This window comes from Pinus tabuliformis, chromosome 8 (assembly GCF_031772625.1).
Source record: "Pinus tabuliformis cultivar Carrire ecotype Pingquan chromosome 8, CPIR1, whole genome shotgun sequence".
Taxonomy (NCBI): domain Eukaryota; kingdom Viridiplantae; phylum Streptophyta; class Pinopsida; order Pinales; family Pinaceae; genus Pinus; species Pinus tabuliformis.
The window spans coordinates 1,958,040,183-1,958,063,371 of NC_142294.1; the positions used below are offsets into that span (position 1 = coordinate 1,958,040,183).

General features: G+C 37.5%; 1 protein-coding gene across 1 annotated transcript in view; it reads left to right on the forward strand.

Moving 5' to 3' along the window:
• The first annotated feature begins 257 nt into the window (after positions 1–257).
• LOC149244300 (preprotein translocase subunit SCY1, chloroplastic-like) overlaps positions 258–23,189 on the forward strand; it is a 245,387-nt gene continuing 222,455 nt past the window's right edge. The window contains exon 1 of the mRNA XM_089374790.1: positions 258–748. Coding sequence (XP_089230916.1) covers positions 561–748 — 188 coding nt within the window. The 5' untranslated portion in view covers positions 258–560. The remainder of the gene's footprint in view (positions 749–23,189) is intronic.

A 23,189-nucleotide genomic window follows, 5' to 3' on the forward strand; every position in this document is an offset into this window, starting at 1 on the left:
CTATTCAAATTGATTTATTTATAAACGTGAATACAGAGTTATTTTTGAACAGAAAGACCCCACGATTAAGCTAAAGTGGAAAGAGTGCAAAATTCTTCAAGCCACGGTTGGATAGCCACTCTACTCAAATTTATTTATTTATAAACATGAATGCAGAGTTTTTTTTAACAGAAAGACCCAACGATTAAGCTAGAGTGGAAAGAGTGCAAATTCCTTAACCATGGATGGATAGCCACTCGAACTAAAAACCATTGGGAACCATTGGTATCACAATGAATGCACTTTTAGGCCCAAAACGACTTTTCCACTCAGTTCAAAAATGCCCTCTGGCATAATTTTGAGTGACTTCTGGAAAGGACCTTTATCTCTTAAAAGGATCGCAGAGTGTAGGCGTTAGTGACCACAAAGTTGAAATGAACCAATAATCTCAAATGCCACCCTTGTTTTAAAACACACATTGCATTCAATTCATTACATTCATGAAAGGATAACACATTCACTTTGGGGACAGAACTCTGCTCCCTTCTTCATAGGCCCAAATTTACACATCTCAATACACCATGATTTTAACGATGCAAACTTATGGTCTACAGCCTGCATTTCCATCGCCCTTGTCACCCAAGTTCCCAATTTATCAATTGCAGAGAAATTTGAGTAAGTTTTCGCGTAAGGAGACTGTAACCTGTAGAGCAGCTCTAACAGTGGAAAATACGGGGACTAAATGGGGTTTCAGTCTACCTTTTAACAGGTAAGACCAATTTCTCTCCAGAATAAATTTCTTAGCCCTCATGTTTAATTTTCTTGCAACGCACTTCTCACAGAATTTTATTTGAAGATAAATGTGGTTTACAGTGCTTACTGCCATTTAATATCGTTTGTTTTTTTCTGAATTTACTGTAACGCATGGGTTTTTTGAACGAGCCCCGATAATGCCCATTTTTAAATTGCTTTGCGCTTCATGCTTCAAAGTTCACTGTGCATTGAGGCATCAAAGACATTAAAATTACGTATACTTTGCTTGCATCGGGAGAAGAATAACGGTTTTCGTCTGGATGAAGGGCTTAAAGTCTAATTTTGTCATTAGGATTATAGTGGTACGGGGGAGTCACTACTTGTTACTAGAGATTACACTTATGAGGGCCGTCTCTGGCGAAAATTCATCCGAAATGGAAACAGAATCAGGAAGGTGGTTCACTGGTTCATTGCACCACAAAGAGTGGACTTCCTTCTGATTGGTTGCCTTCAGTGAATCAATGGCCGACTGGGATAATTTGACATCATAGAGTATCTGAAACCTCTACTCTGGTATCAGTTAATCCCTACCATAGTGATATGGTGCTGTCCTAAGATAACTTGCAAAATCACAAAGATAACAAGTAAATCAATGCCCCTCTTAGCAACTAAGAGAATTTGACATCCTAATATATTTGCAACCTCACTTTGGTATCCAGTCAATACCATAGGACTATGCTGTTGCATAAGCTTGCATTACATAAATAACAACCACAAGCCAAATATGGCCACAAGGCATGACACCAAAACCACCAGTGATGAATATGCTGTTGCATTAAGATAGCTTGCATTACATAAATAACAACCACAAGCCATTTTTTTATCCAGGTATTTGCAACCTCACTTTGGTATCCAGTTAATACCATAGGAATATGCTGTTGCATTAAGATAGCTTGCATTACATAAATAACAGCCACAAGCCAAAGATGGCCACAAGGCATGACACCAAAACAACCAGTGATGAATATGCTGTTGCATTAAGATAACTTGCATTACATAAATAACAACCACAATCCAAAGATAGCCATAGGGCATGACACCAAAACCACCAGTGATGTTAGTATCAGAGTGAGGGACTTGAATCCTCCCTGCAATTGGCAAGGCTTTTGCTGTGGGTAATGCTTTATAAAGCTTTTTTTACTCACAATTGGTATGCATCAGGGATTGGCATGTTACATCTTTGTCACGAAAGCCCCTACCAAGGTTGGGAAACAATGTGATGCTGAAAAAACATGGTAAACCAAATGTAGTGCGCAGTAAACTTCCGTGAATATTACACTGGACGGTTTGTCACAATAGATCTGATAAATTCATATTGAAAATCCAAAATCTATGCTACGAGGTTTATTTTTCTTAGACTTCTGGATTTATTAGGTTATGGTTTTTATGCATGTAATATAGAAAATGTAGAACATAGAGAACAAGAATACAATCACTCACAACCATTTTAACACAAGATATGACTAGGGAAACCCTTTTGGAAGAAAACCTGGTTGGGAGGTGAGGCTGTGTTGCTCTCTCTTTCTTTGAATAGAAACAAATGCAAGTACAAATAAGTGAGTTCTGTGGCCCATGGGCTGCTACAGTGCACAAACCCTCTTTGTTTGCTCTCACCCTATCCAATATCGGCTACTTTGCTCATCTATGGAACAAAATGCACTCGAATAGAGTAGAACCCCTTTTTCTCCTAGTGGCTCAGTTATAACACAACTTGATAGCCTACTAGTGGTTAAGTTTGAATTCTTCAACTCTTAATTAGTGTTACAATATCGACTCTTCTAGAGTCTTCTTCATCATGATCTCATGGCTAGCCCCTTTGCCATGAATAATGAGGGCTGATGTGGCATCCTCTCGAATCATGGTGGTCGAAATAGGAAGGTTAACTTCAAGGTGGCATATCTTTTGCAGACAGACTTTGATTGAGGCGATTCTTGTGCCTCTTGGAAAGGTATATGTGTGTATAATAACAATAAGGGGTGTTAAGTGGAAAAGTTTTACCCCCAAAAAATGCCATTTGATGCCTCAATTGCTTTTGGAAGGTTTTAAACCCTTATTCACCAAATTGGGACCCGCTAGTAAAAATGGTCTTGTGAGCTAATTCCTACACTTTTTCCACTCTAAAAGCATCAAGATGGATGACAAATAATATGATGATCCAATCTGGATCATATCTCCCCATTTTGGGAGGCTTTTGGTTCCCAAAAGCTTCTACTCAATGAGGTGAGGAAATTCTTCTCGAACCTTCTCTCGGGTGTACCATTTGCCTTGCCCGAAAGCTGTCCTTTCAACCTAATTTGCTAAAGGTCATGCTGCCACTATCTTGTAGTTCTAGACCTCTTATGCAAAATTGTGTCCTTTGTCAATTCTATGTGAACATCTGGTGTTAAATCATCTGCAGAAGGCAGGACCCATTTCTCTTCTTGATCTAGCATGGAAGGTTCATAGAGTTTCATATTCTCTACATTCACCACTGAGTAAATGCACATATATGGGGTAGACTAAGTCTATAGGCATTTTCGCTGACCTTTTCCAGTATCTCAAAGGGGCCATATCATAGAGCCTTGATTTGCTTACCAAGAACTTGTAGCCTCTTCTTGTTCAACTATAACCATACTTTGTCTCCCTCCTTGAAGGACTTCTTTGTTCTATGTTGATCATGCCCGGCCTTGTATTTTTCTTATGACTTCTACAGTGTCTCCTATAACTGTAGATGGATTTGCCTGATCTTCTCAACAATTTTTTTTGCCCTTAAGGCATCCCTTATAAGATCCTCCCTCACTCCTCCTTGCTGTCCATATGTAATATCCAAAGGTGAAGGTGGCAAATATCCAAAACAAGTGTCAAAGAGGGACTTACCAGTAGAAGTGTGAATTACTTTATTATAAGAGTGTTATATATATGCCAGATTTTTGTCCCAAGTCTTGGGATGCTTTTGATTGTTAACCCTCAAAAGCTGCACCAAAGTCATGTTGACTACTTTTGTTTGCTCGTCTATCTGTGGATGGAATGTTGTAGACCTCTTCAACTTTGTCTCCATCTTCTCCCACAGTGTAGTCCAAAATGCATTGAGAAATTTTGTGCTCTTGTCTGAAATGATTTTCCTTGGTATCCCAAAGTGCAACTAGACTTGTCCAAAGAAGAAGTTCGCTACTTCTTGCCCGCTAATGGTCTTTTCATAGGGAATTAGAAAAAACATCTTGCTAAACCTGTTGACCACCATGAATAGGTGGTCATGTCCCTTCTTGGTTGTTGGTAAACCCCTCACTAAGTCCATGGAAATGCTTTCCCAAGGATGAGTTGGCACAGGTAAGGGATGGTATAGACCCTATTTCCTGTTATTAGGCTTTTTGGTACAACAAAGCATGCATGCTCTTATGAACCTAGCTACTTCTTCTTGTGTTCTTGGCTAATACACATACCTCTACAAGTTGGCCACGGTCTTTGTTATACCAAATTGCCTTGCAACCTTGAAGGTGTGAGCCTTTTGGATCAGTTGCAGTCGCTCGCCTTTAGGAACACATAAGTCATCTAACCTTTAGAGTATAACCCATTTTGGAGATGGTAGTGAATTGTGTTGTCTCCATCGTGCAAATGACTCTGGATTTGCAAATGTTGAAACACCTACTAGAAGTCCTCATCCTGTATGTATGCCTCTTTGTATGCATCATGGGTGAAAGGCTCCATGTGCATAAGAGTTCCCAAAGCTGTGATCTTTTATGTAGGTGGCCTTGAAAGTATGTCGGCCAACTTGTTTGTGCTGCCCTTCTTGTACTTGATCACTATTTGTAATTGTTGTAGGAACCCCATCCACTTGTAATCCATGGTCTGTTGTAGCTTACTCTGGGCCCGCAGGTACTGTAATGGCTGGTGATCTATGTGGATTATTGTCTCCTTTCCTATCTGTTACCACTTAATCTAGCAGGGGTCCTAGGAGGGGCACCTAAGGGACAACTACTAGATCAAATGACAACAAAGGGACAAACACCCACTGTCACCTCAGTCAGTGTCCCTTGCACTTTATGAACTTTTATCGATGGGAGGAGTCTCGGTATAAGGGAAATCACTTGAATGATAGGATCAATGGCAAGGTATGATGTGATTTCCAAGGCCCATTCATAGAAGAGATTCAAATAATGGCTCAATGCTTCAGAAGAAGCTAGGGGTTCTCCAAGAAAGGCTTATGAGGAAACCTAGACCTAGGAGGAAAGTGTTGGAAAACGTAACAAGGTTCGGTCTTCATTAATGTATTTGAGTCATCATGAAATGTACTTGTCAAAAGAATAAAGAAAATAATTTTTATTATTGTATCAATGACTTATTAAATCATGGATTTCATGCTTGGGTCATCATTATATTAGTCAAAGTCCCCATTGTGGACTTCTAGGATTAATATTGAGTCTATAGAGTCATTGTACATTTAAAGAGACCCTTCTTGGGCTTTTGAATCATGTAAAAAGGTTTACTATTGAGTCAAATATAATTTATGTAACCTCCACACCAAGTTGGCCTAGAAGAGATCAAGTCGGCCTAAGGACACCAATTCGACCTCACTTGGAGCCTATAAATAGAAGGAAGTCGAATTCATTTGGAGCATCTCATCTCAAGCTAGTTCGATATCTCTAAGGAAGCTGGAGAAGTGCGAAGTGGGTAAAAGGAAGCTAAAGGAAGTGTGAGTTGGGTCAAGTCTAAGGAAGAGAAGAAAATCAAAATTTTGGAGCTACTCTCTCTCTGTTTCGTGCCCTAGTTTGGGAGATTGAAGTCTTCCAAGTGTTGCTGCCTGATGTCGCAAGTTGCTGCATAATCAAAGTTGTTGGGGTGAAAGTGTTGCTACAAAGGGATCGAAGATCTGGAAGGCTGACTTGGTGTGGAGGGAAGGTTTGGTCTTTGTTTAGGTTGAAGAGTCTCAAAGAATACTATTGAAGGAAGAGAATTTTTTGATTCATAGTGCCTACATCTCGTGTCTCTTGTTTTGTGATCTTCATACGCACATAATATGGTAATTTCTTGATGAAAGATCAAATAATAAAGAAATAAAAGAAGCGAACATAACTCACAAGTAATTATCAAGAAAGAGGAATCAAACCCTAATCTACTTGCATTGATTTCTCAACATGGTATCAGATCTAAGGTCAGGAAAAGTTGAAGATCACTTTGTTGGCATGGATTCTCCCTCTTTGATAAACTACGTGAAGATGGGTATCAACACTGCTGGACGCTGGATCAAGAAGGTCATATTACTACTTATTCAACAAAGTCGAAAGTCAAGGGTTCTTGGCTACTCTTACAGGTTCTCTTAATGATGACAATGCATGGATCATTGATAGTGGAGCATCAAGACACATGACAGGTGAAAGTAAACAACTCCATACACTATCAAAGGAGCCATATTCTCATGTAGTGGAATTGGGTGACAACAAAAGCTATGCTGCTAGAGGCCTGGGATCAACATCGTTGAAGCTGGAAAATGGATCGAAGATGCACCTCAACAACATTCTATATGTTCCAGGTTTGAAAAAGAATGTGCTTTCTATTTCTTGTTTAGAAGATAAAGGGGATAGCGTTGCTTTTGTTGATGGAAAGGTATTGGTTTGGGGAAAAGACTCTAGCATTGATAAAGCTAGGGTTATTGGAGTTTGTGAAGAAAGCCTTTATAGGGTTATTACATGACCTCCTCAAGCTTTGGTTCACATGGAAAACAATCCCATTTAGCTATGGCATAGGAGGTATGGTCATCTACATTATAAGGTCATCCCTACTCTTAGTTAATTGGTTCATGGCATTCCTAATATGAAGTTAGATCATGAAGGAGTGTGCATGGAATGCTCTTTGGGAAAACATACAAGAAAGACATTTCCGAATAGTGAAACTAGGTCTAAAGAGATATTAGACCTCATCCATTCTAATGTGTGTGGGCCCATGTCTGACAAATCACTTGGAGGTCATCTCTACTATGTAACATTCATTGATGGCCGTTCTAGAAAGACATGGCTCGACCTTCTCAAAACAAAAGATGAAGTATTTGAAAAGTTCAAGGAGTTTAGGTCTGAAGTGGAAACCCTAATCGAAAGAAAGATAAAAACTCTAAGGTTCGACAATGGTGGGGAATATACTTCTAAGGAATTGATTGCATATTGTAAGGAAGTAGGAATTGAGAGGGAGCTCATTGTTCCCTATTATTCCGAACAAAAAGGAGTGGTCGAAAGGAAGAATAGATCAATTGAAGAAGGCATTCGAACAATGCTCCTTCATCAAGTGTTGATTTGGGGTAGCTTCAGATGTGCTCTAGCCATGAAAATTGGTGGAGAGGCTAAAGCACATGAGATCTCCAAGACCCAGAAATGGTTTGGGCAGATTCTAACCAGTTTGGGAGATATGAAAATAATTAATATTTTCAATGGAGTTCCTAAGTCCAAACTTAGGAAAAATAAAATATTAATGGGTATTAATATAAAACTGGGTTAGAAGGTTCCAAAAGTCATGGATCAAGCCAAATCTAATCTTAGCCATTGATTAGAGATTTAATCTTGGCCGTTGATGGACCAACGAGAAAAGTATAAGAGAAGGCTTGAGGGTCAGTTGGAGAACACACCAGAGTGATCAGTGATTCTATTCTCTAGAGCAGGGTTTGCTAAGAGAGATAAAATCAGTGATTAGCAGCGAGGGGTAGTGAATACACAATAGAGAGGCAAAGTTGGTACCAGAGAGACATCAAAGAGCCGGAAGAGGTTGACACAGAGGTAGCTGGGTGCTACGCAGAAGCAGCTAGGAGCTGCGTAGAGCCAGGAGAGGCCAACGTGTGTGACGCAGAGGGTCTAAGGGCTGACGCAGAGGCTAGTAGCGCTGACGCAGGGCCAAGAGGCAACGCTGAGAGGTTTTTGTGGGGCACACTGGGTGCTGGTGAGTCGAGAAGAGTGACACAGTCCCTATCAGAGTGACACAGAGCAGTGGAAGTTGCAATTGTTGCTGTGGGATCGTTCATCCGGTGATTAATCAGCCGAAATATCTGTCTCCGAGGAGAGGTACTACTTCCGAGGGCATTCTCTGTTGGGTGAGCCATTTCTGGCACCCTAGTTGTATTATGAAAACTGCATAATAATATAACCCTCTGAATAGCTGCATCGGTTTTCCTGCATTGGGTTTTTCTGGGGACATTGGTCCAAAAATAACGGTGTCACTTGTGTGCTTGTTTTCTTTCAGTTGATGATTTGTAGATGTTGATACTGTACTTGTGTTTATTTTCAGTATTTACATGGTAAATAACTTGTTAAGTAATTAAACAAGTAGGAAGAAATAAACTAGATAGTACAGGAAGAATTTCTAAGGGGTTAAACTTAGAAATTCCAACATCAAGGTCATCCCTGTTGAAGTTTCTAAGTCTACCAGTTAGAAACCCTCCATGCACTTTATTTGATTTATTCCTACCTACTTGTTCTGTGACTTAACACGTTATTTACAATGTAAATACTGAAAATAAACACTAGTGCATGCTCATCATATTACAGATCAACAACTGAAGGAAACAAAAACAATCACACCAAATGACACTGGTGGTCTGGGTGCAGGTGTAATAGATAATCGTTCAAATCCAGGAATGATTTCTGCGAGTTCAGGTGGAACTTCTTCTTGGACTTCCTTTGGAGTATCAGTCATCTACCTCCCAACTTGGCTATTCTGCTAAAATTAGCAGAACTACTTAATTTTAGCCACAATATCACGACCTTTCAATTTCCACGGAATCAAAAGGAATTCAAACTTTTGGTTAATTCCTTATCGTGTCTGCTTTTTCCACAAATATTATCGCGCTAACTCTCCGCCATTGATCTTACCTTTCAATCCGACGGTTGTTGGTTCACCCGATCAACGAAACTAATCGGCGATCCTCCACCGTTAATCAAAACACACTTGATCCAACGGTTAACAACAATATCGGACGGGGATCTTGCACGATGTTTACCCACCCGATAAAGTGGTTTTCTCTCTCCACCCAAGTGCTACGTGTTGGTCGATAAGTGGAACCGCTTGGAATTTCGAAAGACCGCTTACCACTTTTTTTACCCGATTAACAACTTCACTGATAAAATCACCTTTTTTCCTTGACTCAACGCACGAGCTTATTGATGCGTGATGACCGTTAGATCTATTGGTTCTGTAGATCGGATGGTTCTAGACTCCTTTGGGTTAACACTATCTTGCCAGGTTTTATTTTCTCTGTTCTGCCAAACTTGATGCCTCTGCTACATTTAACTTGTCTCAAACCATATTCTCTGATGTTTTTAAATTGGCGATATAATACAGGTTTTTCACACTCTAATTCAAAAGCCAAACTGCAAATCAACAGAACTTAGAGATATTTCAAAGGAATACAACGCCTCCGGATTGACCAATTATACACAAATACACAGAGATACAGTTTTTGTAACTTAATCTTACACGGCCTAATCAAGCCAAATCAGTCAAAAATCCCTTCACAATCATTCAGAACTTACATAAATACCATTTCATTCTAACAATCAGATTCTTAATCCATGGATCGGATCTGCCTAATCTTAGACAATATCTAATCTGGTTGATATTCTTTTTGAGAATCTCAACTGAATCTAAATAGCTTGAATTAATTATAAAATCACTCAATCCTAAATCCTAGCTCAAATCCTATCTAGAAAACTTTGTAAATTGACAGCTAAAGGATCCCACTCCTTTGCTTGTAAACTTTTTTTGTATTTTTGGAATAAATTTGAAGCCTTTTGTCTTCAAGCCTCATGCTCCTGCATCAGACTCCTAAGGACAAAACTCTTCATGGGCTCTTGTCCATGAGCTCTTCTACAGAACTGCCCAACTTCTGTAGCATGGCATCCGTCATCCAAGTAGCCTTAGCAATTGGTTGATCCTTCCATTTGACCAAAAACTGAAAATACTCATGTCCTCTTGTCTTCTTCAACAATTTCTTGTCCAAAATCCTCTCTGGCTTCAATTCCTTTGCTATAGGTAACTGTTTTACCCAATCAATCTCTTGTTCTTCTTGATCCTCTGTTATGTCATCTGCATTTCCACTTTCATACCTATACAAATCAGCAACATTGAAAATTGGAGATATTCCAATATCAGGGGGTAATTCAATTTCATATGCATTTGCAGAAAATTTCCTCAAGACTCTGCATGGTCCAATTTTCTTAAACTTTAACTTGTTATACTCCCTTTTTGGAAATCTTTCCTTCCTCAAGTGTGCTAAAACCAAATCTCCAACTTCAAAATTAACTTCTCTCTTCTTCAAATCTGCTTTGCTCTTGTATTTTATGTTGCTGTCCTGTAATTTCTGTTTTACCTGTTCATGTATTGCTTGAGCTTCTGTAGCAAAATCTTCTCCTTTAGCACTTCTCATTTCAGCTTTTCCCAAGTCTCTCAATTCAGACACTCCCCTTGGGTGCATTCCATAAACTATACGGAATGGACTCTGCCCTGTACTCCTATTAGGAGAATCATTATAAGCATATTCTGCCTGTGCCAATACTTGATCCCACTGTTTTGGATGTTCACCTACAAGACTTCTTAGAAGATTACCCAAGCTTCTGTTTACCACTTCAGTCTGTCCATCAGTCTGAGGATGATAAGCAGAACTGAAACTCAGTTTAGTTCCAAGCTTCTTCCACAATGTCCTCCAGAAATGTCCAACAAATCTGGTGTCTCTGTCTGAAACAATGCTCTTAGGTAACCCATGTAATCTTACAATCTCCTTAAAAAACAGATTAGCAATGTGAGTAGCATCACTGGTTTTATAACATGGAATAAAATGTGCCATTTTTGAAAATATGTCAACTACTACATAAATTGAATCATGTCCCCTTTGAGTTTTTGGTAAACCCAAAACAAAATCCATACTTACCATATCCCAAGGCCTATCTGGAATAGGTAATGGAACATACAAACCTGTGTTTTGGCTCCTTCCCTTTGCATACTGACAAATTTTACAATTTTTCACATACTTTTCCACTTCAGCTCTCATTTTCGGCCAGAAATAAAACCTGTTCAACTGTTCATAAGTCTTGTCTACACCAAAATGTCCTCCAAGTCCTCCACTATGTTTCTCCTTGATTAAATTCTCCCTCATAGAACAACTTGGTATGCACAATTGATTTCTTTTAAACAACAATCCCTCTTGCAGGAAATAATCCAGCCACTTGCTTCTGTCTAACAAAATAGGATTTCTACAAGCTTCAAATGCCTCTTTAAAATCTAGATCTTTCTCATATAACTCTTTAAGAAAATCAAAACCCAACACTTGAATTTGACTTTCTTGAACAAAAATGCTTTTTCTACTTAAGGCATCTGCGACTTTGTTTGATTGACTAGTTATATGTTTTAACCAATGTGGAAAAAGTCGAAGTCAGGATTAAATCGACAAGTGTAATAGATAATCGTTCAAATCCAGAAACGATTTCTGCAAGTTCAGGTGGAACTTCTTCTTGGACTTCCTTTGGAGTATTAGTCATCTACCTCCAAACTTGGCTATTCTGCTAAAATTAGCAGAACTGCTTAATTTTAGCCACAATATGATGACCTTTCAATTTCCATGGAATCAAAAGGAATTCAAACTTTTGGTTAATTCCTTATCACGTCCGCTTTTTCCACAAATATTATCACGCTAACTCTCCGCCGTTGATCTTACCTTTCAATCCGACGGTTGTTGGTTCACCCGATCAACAAAACTAATCGGCGATCCTCCACCGTTAATCAAAACACACTTGATCCAACGGTTAACAGCAATATCGGACGGGGATCTTGCACGATGTTTACCCACCAAATAAAGTGGTTTTCTCTTTCCACCCGAGTGCTACGTGTTGGTCAATAAATGGAATTGCTTGGAATTTCGAAAGACCGCTTACCACTTTTTTTTCACTCGATAAACAACTTCACTGATAAAACTGCCTTTCTTCCTTGACTAAACGCACGAGCTTATTGATGCGCGATGACCGTTAGATCTATTAGATCTGTAGATCGGGCGGTTCTAGACTCCTTTGGGTTAACACTATTTTGCCAGGTTTTATTTTCTCTGTTCTGCCAAACTTGACGCCTCCGCTACATTTAACTTGTCTCAAACCATATTCTCCGATGTTTTTAGATTGGCGATATAATGCAGGTTTTTCACACTCTAATTCAAAAGCCAAACTGCAAATCAATAGAATTTAGAGATATTTCGAAGGAATACAAAGCCTCCGGGATTCACCAATTATACACAAATACATAGAGATACAGTTTTTGTAACTTAATCTTACACGGCCTAATCAAGTCAAATCAGTCAAAAATCCCTTCACAATCATTTAGAACTTACATAAATACCATTTCATTCTAATAATCAGATTCTTAATCCATGGATCGAATCTGCCTAATCTTAGACAATATCTAATCTGGTTGATATTCTCCTTGAGAATCTCAATTGAATCTAAATAGCTTGAATTAATTATAAAATCACTCAATCCTAAATCCTAGCTCAAATCCTATCTAGAAAACTTTGTAAATTGACAGCTAAAGGATCCCACTCCTTTGCTTGTAAACTGTTTTTGTATTTTTGGAATAAATTCAAAGCCTTTTGTCTTTAAGCCTCATGCTCCTGCATCAGACACTGTTATTTTTGGACCAATGTCCTCGGGAAAACCCAATGTGGGAAAATCGGTGCAGCTATTTGAGGGTTTTCTTATTAAGCAATATCAGAGTACAATTTGGGTGCCAAATCCGGCTTACCCAACAGAGAATTTTCTTGGCAGTAATACCTCTCAGTTTGAGACAAATATCCTGGCTGAAACCCTGGAAACACCTTCCGGCAGCTCCTCAGCTCCAATTGGCCCCAGAAACCCCAATGTCTGCCTTTCTGGATTGCGTCAGCCTCTCTCTGCCCAGCGCTGGCCCTGCGTCACCTTGAATGGGTCTATGTCAGCCTTCTGGCCCTCTGCGTCAGCAACGCTGGCCTCTTTGAAGCATTGCGCAGCTCCCGGCTGCCTTTGCGTGAGCTCTAGCTGCTACTGCGTTGCTCTCCCAGCACTATCTATGCCTCTCTGTACTCAATGCCCCTCAGCTGCAACTCCAATCACTGATTCTATCTCTCTTGGCAAACCTTGCTCTAGAGAATAGAATGACTGATCACTCTGGTGTACTTTCCAAGTGACCCTCAAGTCTCCTCTTATACTTTTTCGTTGACATATCAACGGCCGAGATTAAGTTCCCAATCAACGACCAAGATTAGATCTGGCTTGATCCATGTCTTTTGGACCATTCTAACACATTTTCATATTAATTCACATTAATATTTTAATATCCCTACGTTTATACTTAGGGACTCCATTAAAAATATTAATTATTTTAATATCTCCTGAACTGTTTAGAATCTGCCCAAACTCTTTTTGGGTATTGGAGATCTCATGTGCCCCAACCTCTCCACCAAATTTTGTGGCTAGAGCACATTAGATGCTACCCCAAATCAACAATCCCTTCTCTTAGTCAATTGGTTCATGGCATCCCCAATATGAAGTTAGATCACGAAGGAGTGTGCAAGGGATGCTCTTTGGAAAAACATACAAGAAATCCATTTCCGAATAGTGAAACTTGGTCTAAAGAGATATTGACCTATCCATTCTAATGTGTGTGGGCCCATGTCTGACAAATCACTTGGAGGTCATCTCTACTATGTAACATTCATTGATGACCATTCTAGAAAGACATGGCTCTACCTTCTCAAAACAAAAGATGAAGTATTTGAAAAGTTCAAGGAGTTTAGGTCTGAAGTGGAAACCCTAACCGAAAGAAAGATAAAAACTTTAAGGTCCGACAATGGTGGGGAATACATTTCTAAGGAATTGATTGCATGTTGTAAGGAAGTAGGAATTAAGAGGGAGCTCATTGTTCCCTATTATCCCGAACAAAAAGGAGTGGCTGAAAGGAAGAATAGGTCAATTGAAGAAGGCATTCGAACAATGCTCCTTGATCAAGACCTACCAAAATTCTTATGGGGAGAAGCAATAGGGACAGATGTGTACATTCAAAATAGAAGTCTCATAGAAGTCTTACTAATATAACACCCAAAGAAGTATTCACAGGAAAGAAGCCAAGTGTGGATCACCTTCGAATCTTTGGAAGTCCAGCGTACATCCATGTTCCAAAGGACAAGCGAAAGAAGTTGGATTCTATAAGTATCTAGGGAATATTCGTTGTATATTGTCTCTCCACAAAAGCATATAGAATCTACATTAAGGAAGGAAGACATATTGAAGTACGCAGGGATGCCATATTCGACGAAAATCAAGCCTACAAGAAATCAAAGGATTCTTATTGATTCTGATGACGGAGAAGTTCCCATATTTGAAGAAGAAGAAGATCATCATGAAAACCCTACTACAAATCAAGAAGAAGAAGAAGGACCAAGTGATCCTATTCAATCGGTGGTCATCCCAACCACAAGAAAAAGGCCAAATTGGTTAAAAGCTACATTAGAAGACGCTGAAGGACATGAAGTTGTGAAAGGAACTTTCAGGGAAAGTAGGAGACCGAAAGATATTCTAGTTACGCTGCATACATGACAAAGTTAATTGAAGCCGAACCATCTACATTCAAGGAAGTTGCTCATCAAGAGGTTTGGAAGAAAACGATGCGGGAAGAATATGTAATGACCCATCATTAATATAGAGAGCACAAGAATATTAGCATGCATATGATAGCTACATATGCATGTATCGCATGCACTGCACTAGTAACTATATTCTAAATTAACTAAAATATTAAATATCCTGACACTCCTTCAAATAGAAAAGTCACATTCACCCATCAGCACACATATTACTTAATGCATCATGATTAATGAGCAATTACCAATGATATTAAGTTAAAAAGTATAAAGTAAAAGGGTTATAAAAGAAATAGATGTAAAAATTAAGTGAATTCTTAAAAAAGGTTATATAATTATCTATCCCAGAATTTTAATAAAGTATATTAATAAATTATTAAAAGGATAAATTAAACCAAAATAAAGTTCCTATGTATGAACTTAGGACATTTTAATTAAACAAATAAAATCTTTAATCAAAACAAAAACACACATGTCAATATATCTTTAAAAGAAAGATAAGGCTCACGTTACATTCAAGAGGTGTCGCTGAGAAAGGAAGCGGTGGGCTCGCTGGTGGAGAGAGCGACCACCGCCAAGGAACAATACATAAGGAGAGGCCGAAGCTGAAGACGGGGGAGGAGAAACAGGAGGAAAATTTGTACACAGAGTTTATCATCAGGAACAATTGAGCCTTGCTTGTTCTGAAGTTTCTGGGCACGAGGGAAACAATTTGCATCAATTGAGAAGCATACTGGACTGACTCGGTTTGGCTGGGTGGTTTCGGTCTTTTGGTAACAGAAGCAGGAGCAGCTTGAGGCATCATCAACCGCAGGAATACAGGTAGGTACTCTCATCAATTCTGTCAGTTAGATCTGTAAAATTTTATGTAATTTTATCACAGGTTCATGATGATTTTAAGAAATCCTTTATTGTGTTTACAATGGTTGTTAAATTCTGTAGAGTCCTTACATCAAATTCTGTATAGTCTTTACAGAATATCAATCCATCATGAAGAACGGGGTTTGGGAAATAACTCCTAGACCTAGTGACAAATCAATTGTCACCTCCATATGGATCTATAAGATCAAACATGTTGTTGATGGAAGTATAGACAAATACAAAGCTAGATTCGTTGCAAGGGGTTTCTCTCAAAAGGAGGGCATTGATTATGAAGAAACCTTTGCACCCACAGCAAGGTACACTACCATTAGATCTTTGGTCTCAGTGCTTTCTACAATGGGTTGGAATATCCATCAAATGGATGTGAAGACCACATTTTTGAATGGGATTATTGTCGCACAGAATGTCTAGGCATCGCGACAACAGCTCAAATCGGGGGTTGTCACCTTGATCCCCAATCTCTCCATTTAAACTATCTCCCTACAACAGGATAAGGGGGGTAAACCCTATGGAAATGGAATGAAGGAGAACTAGTTGGGAACCAACCAGTTTGGGAGACACAGTGAAGCGACCAAGTACTTGATTAAGATTTAGCAAGACTTATAAGATTTGATTAGATTTAAACGATTGATACCAGTGCCTTATAAAGTCAACAATCTTGCTAGGAAATTTAGGACCAACGAATTGATTTCCAATTGCTGCTTGGATTAGTGACTATCTTATAAGAAATGCAGATCCTAAAACTAATGTGAGATGCAAGAATCTTGGTTAATTTTAGTTAAATTCCTATCTAAGTTTTAACCCTTCGATCCTTTCTATATTGACCTTGACTTCGTAGTAATTGTCAGAGAGAAGATAAGGTGAAGCACACTAAGGTGTAATTAACGATACCTTTTCTGAAAATCTAACATACCTGGTGCCTCCGGCGTTGTAGAGAGCTGTAGCTCTGATGACTGTAAGGTCACCGTTTTAAGTACTATTAAAAGCAGGCTTCTCATGTAAAGATGGATGGGTAACTATCTCTCTATCGACCAAGCTTATGGTTGGAAGTAAATTTTAATTATGCAGAACTAACTTGATATGCAAATGCATGAGATGAGGAGATGAAGATAGACTCGAGGATTATAAACGCTTATGTCACAAAAACCCTTAATCATCAAAATGAAATTTTCACTTCACTAGACAAAGGCTGAAAGATAAACCTCTTAGCAATATCACAATGAAGCCACAAATTTACTTCAAATCTTTTTAATACAATTATAGTTCAAAGAGAACAAAAGCTTCTTCACAATTTAATCTCAAATGCTCAAAAAATACTCATATGTAATTTATCACAATTCCATGACAAAGTACTTCAATGATTACTCAAAATATTCGCAAAGTATTTAACATGCAATAAACATCGAATAATGCAAGCAATTAACACCACATTTAAAGTTATTCAACGACGAACAATTTCGATAGATGTAAAAAATGCTCAAAACTTTAGCATGCAAAATACTCTAGCAATTAAATTTAATTACCATGAAGAACCATGAAATTTAAATGCTATGCAATTCAAATAATTCCAGAATAAAAAATGATTTCTCTTATGTGACCCAAATCTAGGAAAATTTTTTGCTTGCTTATAGTCAATCTTTAAAGATGATTTAAAAATTATTTAAATAGGTTTGACTATAGGGAAATTTAAAATTTTAATACGACAAAATTTTTCCTTTAAATTTTACCCCTAACACAAAAGGACACCAAGAAGAAAAAAAAATTAATTATTCCTTAGGCAAGTTTTAATGTGCTAAGTTTTATGAAGCAAATTTAATGTGGCAAATGATCAATTAAGTTTCTTAATGTGACAAAAGTAAAAAATCAAAAGGGTTAATAAATTATTTTTTTAATGGGCCAAAGGCCACATAAAAAGTTAAAATTTTTTAATGTGAAAGCACAAAGTCCTCTTTTGATTTAAATCTTTAGAAACATTAAAGTCACATAAAATGGAAATGATTTTTTTTTTTTTTAAGTTTTTGTTTATTTGTTTCAAACAAAATCAAAGCGCCATAAAACAAATAAAAATCAAAACCAAAAGCAAAGGCAAAAATTACAAAAATGAAATTCGATTTCTAAAAAAAAGAAATCAAATTCACAAAAAAAATAAATTAAAATCAAAATGTTTTAAGTTTTCCCTTTTTATTTAAAAAAAATAATATAATGGAAAGTTGCAACAAAAATTAAAATGAAAAGCAATAAAACAAAAAGAAATCGAATTATATGAAAAACCAAAACCTAACCTAAGCGAATAATTAAAACATAAGAAACACAAAAGGAAGGAAATTGAATGTTATTTGTTTTCGCAGGATGACAGCGACGGGGGAGAGAAGGTAGCAATGAGGAGCTTCGAGCTGCGATGAGGGAGAAAGCTGCGCACAGGTTTGATGAGCAAGGAACAAGGGGCAACGAAAGGATGCGGGATGGAGGACGCAAAAGAAGGATTCAGCGAGGAGAAGATATAGCTTGAGAAATTGGAGGAAGAGAGCTGATGGGCAACAAGGAAAAAGGGAGGAGCTAGGGAACTCGGAGCCAAAAAAACGCAAGGAAAAAGAGGACGGTGGGAGATGGAAGAACGAGGGTTTTTTGCAGGAAACTAAGAGGGAGGATGCAGAGATGAAGAGAAGGAAAACAAAAATGCAGGAAGCAAAGAAAAATTCGAATTTTTCTAGAGGAGAAAAACGCAGCAGAAAATGGTAGCCCAAAAACAAAAAAAATTCCCAGATTTTTTTTTTTTTTTTTCAAATGATATGCCTCTGCTTCAGATTTGTCCTCGAAAAACTTATAAAATCCTCAGATCTAAATTTGAAACCATCAAACTGAAAATAATTTTGAATAATGTCTCTGCAAAGTGATATTGAGGCTAGATCTTACCCCCCAAGGCCTAGATCTGACTTCAAATAAAAATTTTCCTTCAGATTTGCACCTGCAAAAACGAAAACAAAACACCTAGAATGTTATGAAACCAGCTCAAGAAAAAGATAGAAAAAATAGATCAATGCCTTAGAATTCAGCCTCTTCGAGGGGGCAACCTCCTTTACATTACATAAATGAACAATTCTTGGATGATACAAATGAAAAGACCTCCTTTCTATATATAGGAGTTTAAGGGGTCATAACATAATCAGAGCCGACATAACAATAATAATGTGAGGGCACAATAATAACAATAGTGGGCTTCTATGGGGCACAATAGTAATAATATGGGCACTACATGGGTACATCAATATAATAAGTGGGTTGTACTAATAACAATAAGGGGTTACACTAGTAGTATAGGGGCCTAACATGCCCCTCCTTCAAAAAGCGTTGTCCTCAACACTTGAATAGTTCTTGATGCTTCTGTATAAAATTCTTGTCCTCCCATGTGGAATCTTCAGCAGGTAAGTTCTTCCACTTGATGAGATACTCTGAAATTGATCGATTTCGTCGCTGTCGGGTTCTTGTTTCTGTGACTGCTCCAGGTTCCAATATGATTTTTCCTTCCTCTTCAATTTCTGGCAATATTGTTTGAATTGGGATCTTTTGCAACTTTTGAATAAGTGGCCATACTTCTTCGTCCTTCTTCCATTCATCCCTTGCTTCGTTTATCCAATCTGGCTGGATAATAGAAATAGCACAAAACAATGCTTCCACATCCTCATCCTTGAAGAGTCTTCCCATTCGGTACGGTCGCCATATTCTAAGTGCATGTAGTATTGCTAACATTTCCTTCTCATAAATAACTTGCTTGAGATGTAGTAGTAAAAATACCCAATCACCTACATCAAAACATTTTTCACTATGATGTTGATCTGCCAGTTGTTTCGTTTGATTTTGCACTGAAGTGGCGTTATCCTTTAAAATTTGGAGAACTTGTTGTTGATGCTCGATGTGATCTTTCACTGCTTGAACCTTTTTCTTCTTGATATGTCCTTCTATATCTAGAGTTTAAGGAGTGGTAATTTCTTCCAATCCGTTACAAGATATGGTCGGATTCATTTCTTGATGCTCGATGTGATCTTTCACTTCTTGAACATTTTTCTTCTTGATATGTCCTTCTATCTTGATAGTTTGAGGAGTGGTAATTTCGACCAATGAATTACAAGATATGGTTGGATTCATTTCTTCTTTCTCGACGTGATCTTTCACTTCTTGAACCTTTTTCTTCTTGATATGTCCTTCTATCTTGAGAGTTTGAGGAGTGGTAATTCTTGCCAATGCTTTACAAGATATGGTCTGATTCATTTCTTCTTTCTCTGGGGTGGTGTCCTGGTGTATATCTTCTTCTTTTGATGTTTCTTGTTCCTTTTCTTCCTCCTCTTCATATTCTATGTAAAATAATTTCTTCTCAGCACACTTATGAGCTTTAGTGCATTTGTTATCACAATTGTGACAAAGCCCTTTTTCTCTTTTTCTTCCAATTGTTGTGGTGTAACCCTTGTAGGTTGTGGAAAGCTAGGAGAAACAACACTTCCATCTTTATAGTTGTGAGGGGTATGCTTCCTGGTTTCCATAATTTTGCTTTCCACTATGTCACAAAGCCCTTTTACTCTTTCCAATTGTTGTGGTGTTGCTCTAAAGAAGCCGTTGCTCTTTGTATCCTCATAATGTACTATCATTTCCTCTGTGAAAATTGACCACGTAACAAGTTGTTTACGAGAACAAAGCCCTTCATACCATAAAAATTGATTTGGTTCTAAATATGAAGATGCAATACATACCTTTTGTAATAGTGGTACACCATGTAGATCAAAATATTGCTCCATCTGAAGTATCCAATTTACCGGATCCTTGCCATCAAACTTCCTCATCTTGCTTTTTCTTGATTTTAGGAGCTCGATCTTAAAACGACTGTAACTCTGTACTTTTGGATCTTTAAGTTCTGAAATTGTGACCTGTAGTAGCCCTCTGCGTCCTCTTTCCAATGCCACAAGTCCGACCCAAATTGGATTCTTCTAGGAAGAGTTATGCGAAATCTCCCACAGTGACTTGATTATAGACTAGTTCAATAGAGTGAACTTGTACGACGTGCCACGAGTCACTGTTTCGACCTTTGGATCTGAAAAATGTATACAAGAAACTACAGTCTGTCCTCTTTCTGTACCTTCTTACGAAATTTCAATCTGATCCCCAAAGAGAAAGTTATGGCAATTTTCCCCAGGTCACTTGATTGGAATGTAATTCAGAAGTCTGCAAAAAGACCAACTTCCTCAAATCATATCTCCGCAAATATAGCGCGAAAAACTTTGAAATTTGGACCCGAGGTTCAGCGCGATTTTTTCTCAAATGGGTTTTTTTTGGAACTTCTGAAACGTCGCAGAAAAAATGTTATAGCGAAAATGCCATGATGACCTGTTTTGAGCAGCGAAACCCTAGAATCCAAAGCTCTGATACCAAATGTTATGGAACCAGCTCAAGAAAAAGATAGAAAAGGTAGATCAATGCCTTAGAATTCAGCCTCTTCGAGGGGGAAACCTCCTTTACATTACATAAATGAACAATTCTTGGATGATACAAATGAAAAGACTTCCTTTCTATATAGGAGTCTAAGGGGTCATAACATAATCAGAGCCGACATAACAATAATAATGTGAGGGCACAATAATAACAATAGTGGGCTTCTATGGGGCACAATAGTAATAATATGGGCACTACATGGGTACATCAATATAATAAGTGGGTTGTACTAATAACAATAAGGGGTTACACTAGTAGTATAGGGGCCTAACATAGAAACCAGATATACAAGATAAATAAAACCCCCAGAAATCCAAGTCATAAAACAAAAAAAAATTATAGATCTATGCACAAAGATGGTAGATCTATTAGATCTGAAGAGTATGAGTCCAACTCCGCTCTCAGATTTGATAATCTAAGACTCAATAACCAATTCTATCAATTTTCCACAAAATATTAAAAAAATAAATTTTGAAAATTTTGGAGAGTTACTAGCCCAAAAACACCGTGTAGGAAAAATAATTTAAATTTAAGTTAAGTCCCAGAGCTTGTGTGAAGTAGGCTTTTCAGAAAATATACGTTGAGAGTTGGCTGGTCCAACCGAGAACTATCCCCAAATGCTCAACGAAAACTTGAAAGATCTCCTGCAAACACTAGATCAACCATCAAACCAAGTAGAGAAATAGAACAACAATGAAATTTTGAAGAAATAGAGATACCTGCTACTTCGATCAAAATTAAGAATGTTACCTTAGATCCAACAAACTGAATAAGATACCTGTATTCAGATTATTCTAAAAGAGCTATTGATTGATAGTTTTCACATAACATTTGGTAGAAATTAAAACAATGTTACCATAAATTCATGAAGATGAACACCACAACACGTTGAAACCCCAAAGACTTTTGCATTAATTCAAAAAGTATACAAGAGAGCTTGAGAGCTTAGTACACGATTCAGAGATCGGATGAAAAGACAGACTGACATTGACCTCTAATTTATAGGTAAAAATCTCCAACGACTAGTTGGCTTGATCTTTGTCAAATTAATCTCAACCGTTTATAAAGTTTAATTAATATTTAATCATCATCGTCGAAATTATTTAATTTTTGAGGAAAAATCGAATTTATCATATAATTGATTTTTAATTAACTCAAAAATAATTATTTTGAGTCAATTTCCTCAAAACATTGACTTTGATTTTAACCACCAAGGCCCAAGTGTCCAAAATTTCTTGATTTCCTCAATATTTCTTTGGCCGGGGACCTCCAAAAATTAACTTCTTTAAAACCCACGAATTTCACCTTTGGAGAAATTAATTTTACCTAAGACACAAAATTAATTAAATTTCTGGTTCAAGATTTAGTTTAATTTTGCCAGAAAATTTAATTAATTGACTGATGAGGGGATTAATAATTTTTCCAACCCTCTCATATTTAGCCATGATGTCTAACTATGAGGGACCATGCACCAAATATTTTTTTACATGAAGATTTTACATTTTAATACCCGTTCGTTATAGACTCTCAACCTATGTTCCCAGGGAACGTGGGTTCGGGGACGGGTATGCCATTTTTTGAAATTGGGAGCATGAGTTCGTCGAGGGTATATATATATATAAATATTATATTGTATAAATTATAATATATATGAATTTGTATATTTTTCAACTTTAAACAAGAAAACTAAAATATTTATGATTTAAACTTTAAATATTTACACATGCACGTCATTGAACATTCCACTTTCACAATGAAATTTCAAAATTTCTAGTTTGATATCAAGTGCAAATTGGAGTTTACATATTAATAAGGATCATGATATATGTCCATTGTCATACTACATTCAAAATTTGCCTTGAGGTATCTCCAAACGAGAACTAGGAAACTTTAAAATACTAAAATAAAAATAGTTAATAGTGAACAATGGCTTCCTCAAGCCATGTCATCAGCATCACTTAGATCTTCAGTTAGCATGCTCTCCAAGTAGGAATCACTCTCATCTTGAGGCTCCTGCTCATCCATAGCAACTGGAGGTAGCTCAAAAAGGCCATTTGGTTGTATCTCCTCGTCCACACACATAACATCATCTATTTATTGGTCCCATCTCTTGAAAGGACCCTCCTTATACCCAGGGTCTTTTAGAGATATGAGACGAAATGTGCTATGAATGTACACTAAGTTCTCTGCCTTCTTTGAGCCCAAACTATTTCTCTTTACTGGATGGATAAAGGCATAAGTACTCAAATTCCTCTCGCAAGATGAAGAACTAGTTACTTAGAATATTAGGGGAAACCGATTAAATTAATTAAAAATTTAAAAATAAAAACTAAAATGAACCCTAAAGAACCTGATTTCTGGGTTCCAGGTACCCATCATCAGGGTTCTCCGTACCCGTCAAGACAAAAGAATCGAATATTTTTTAATG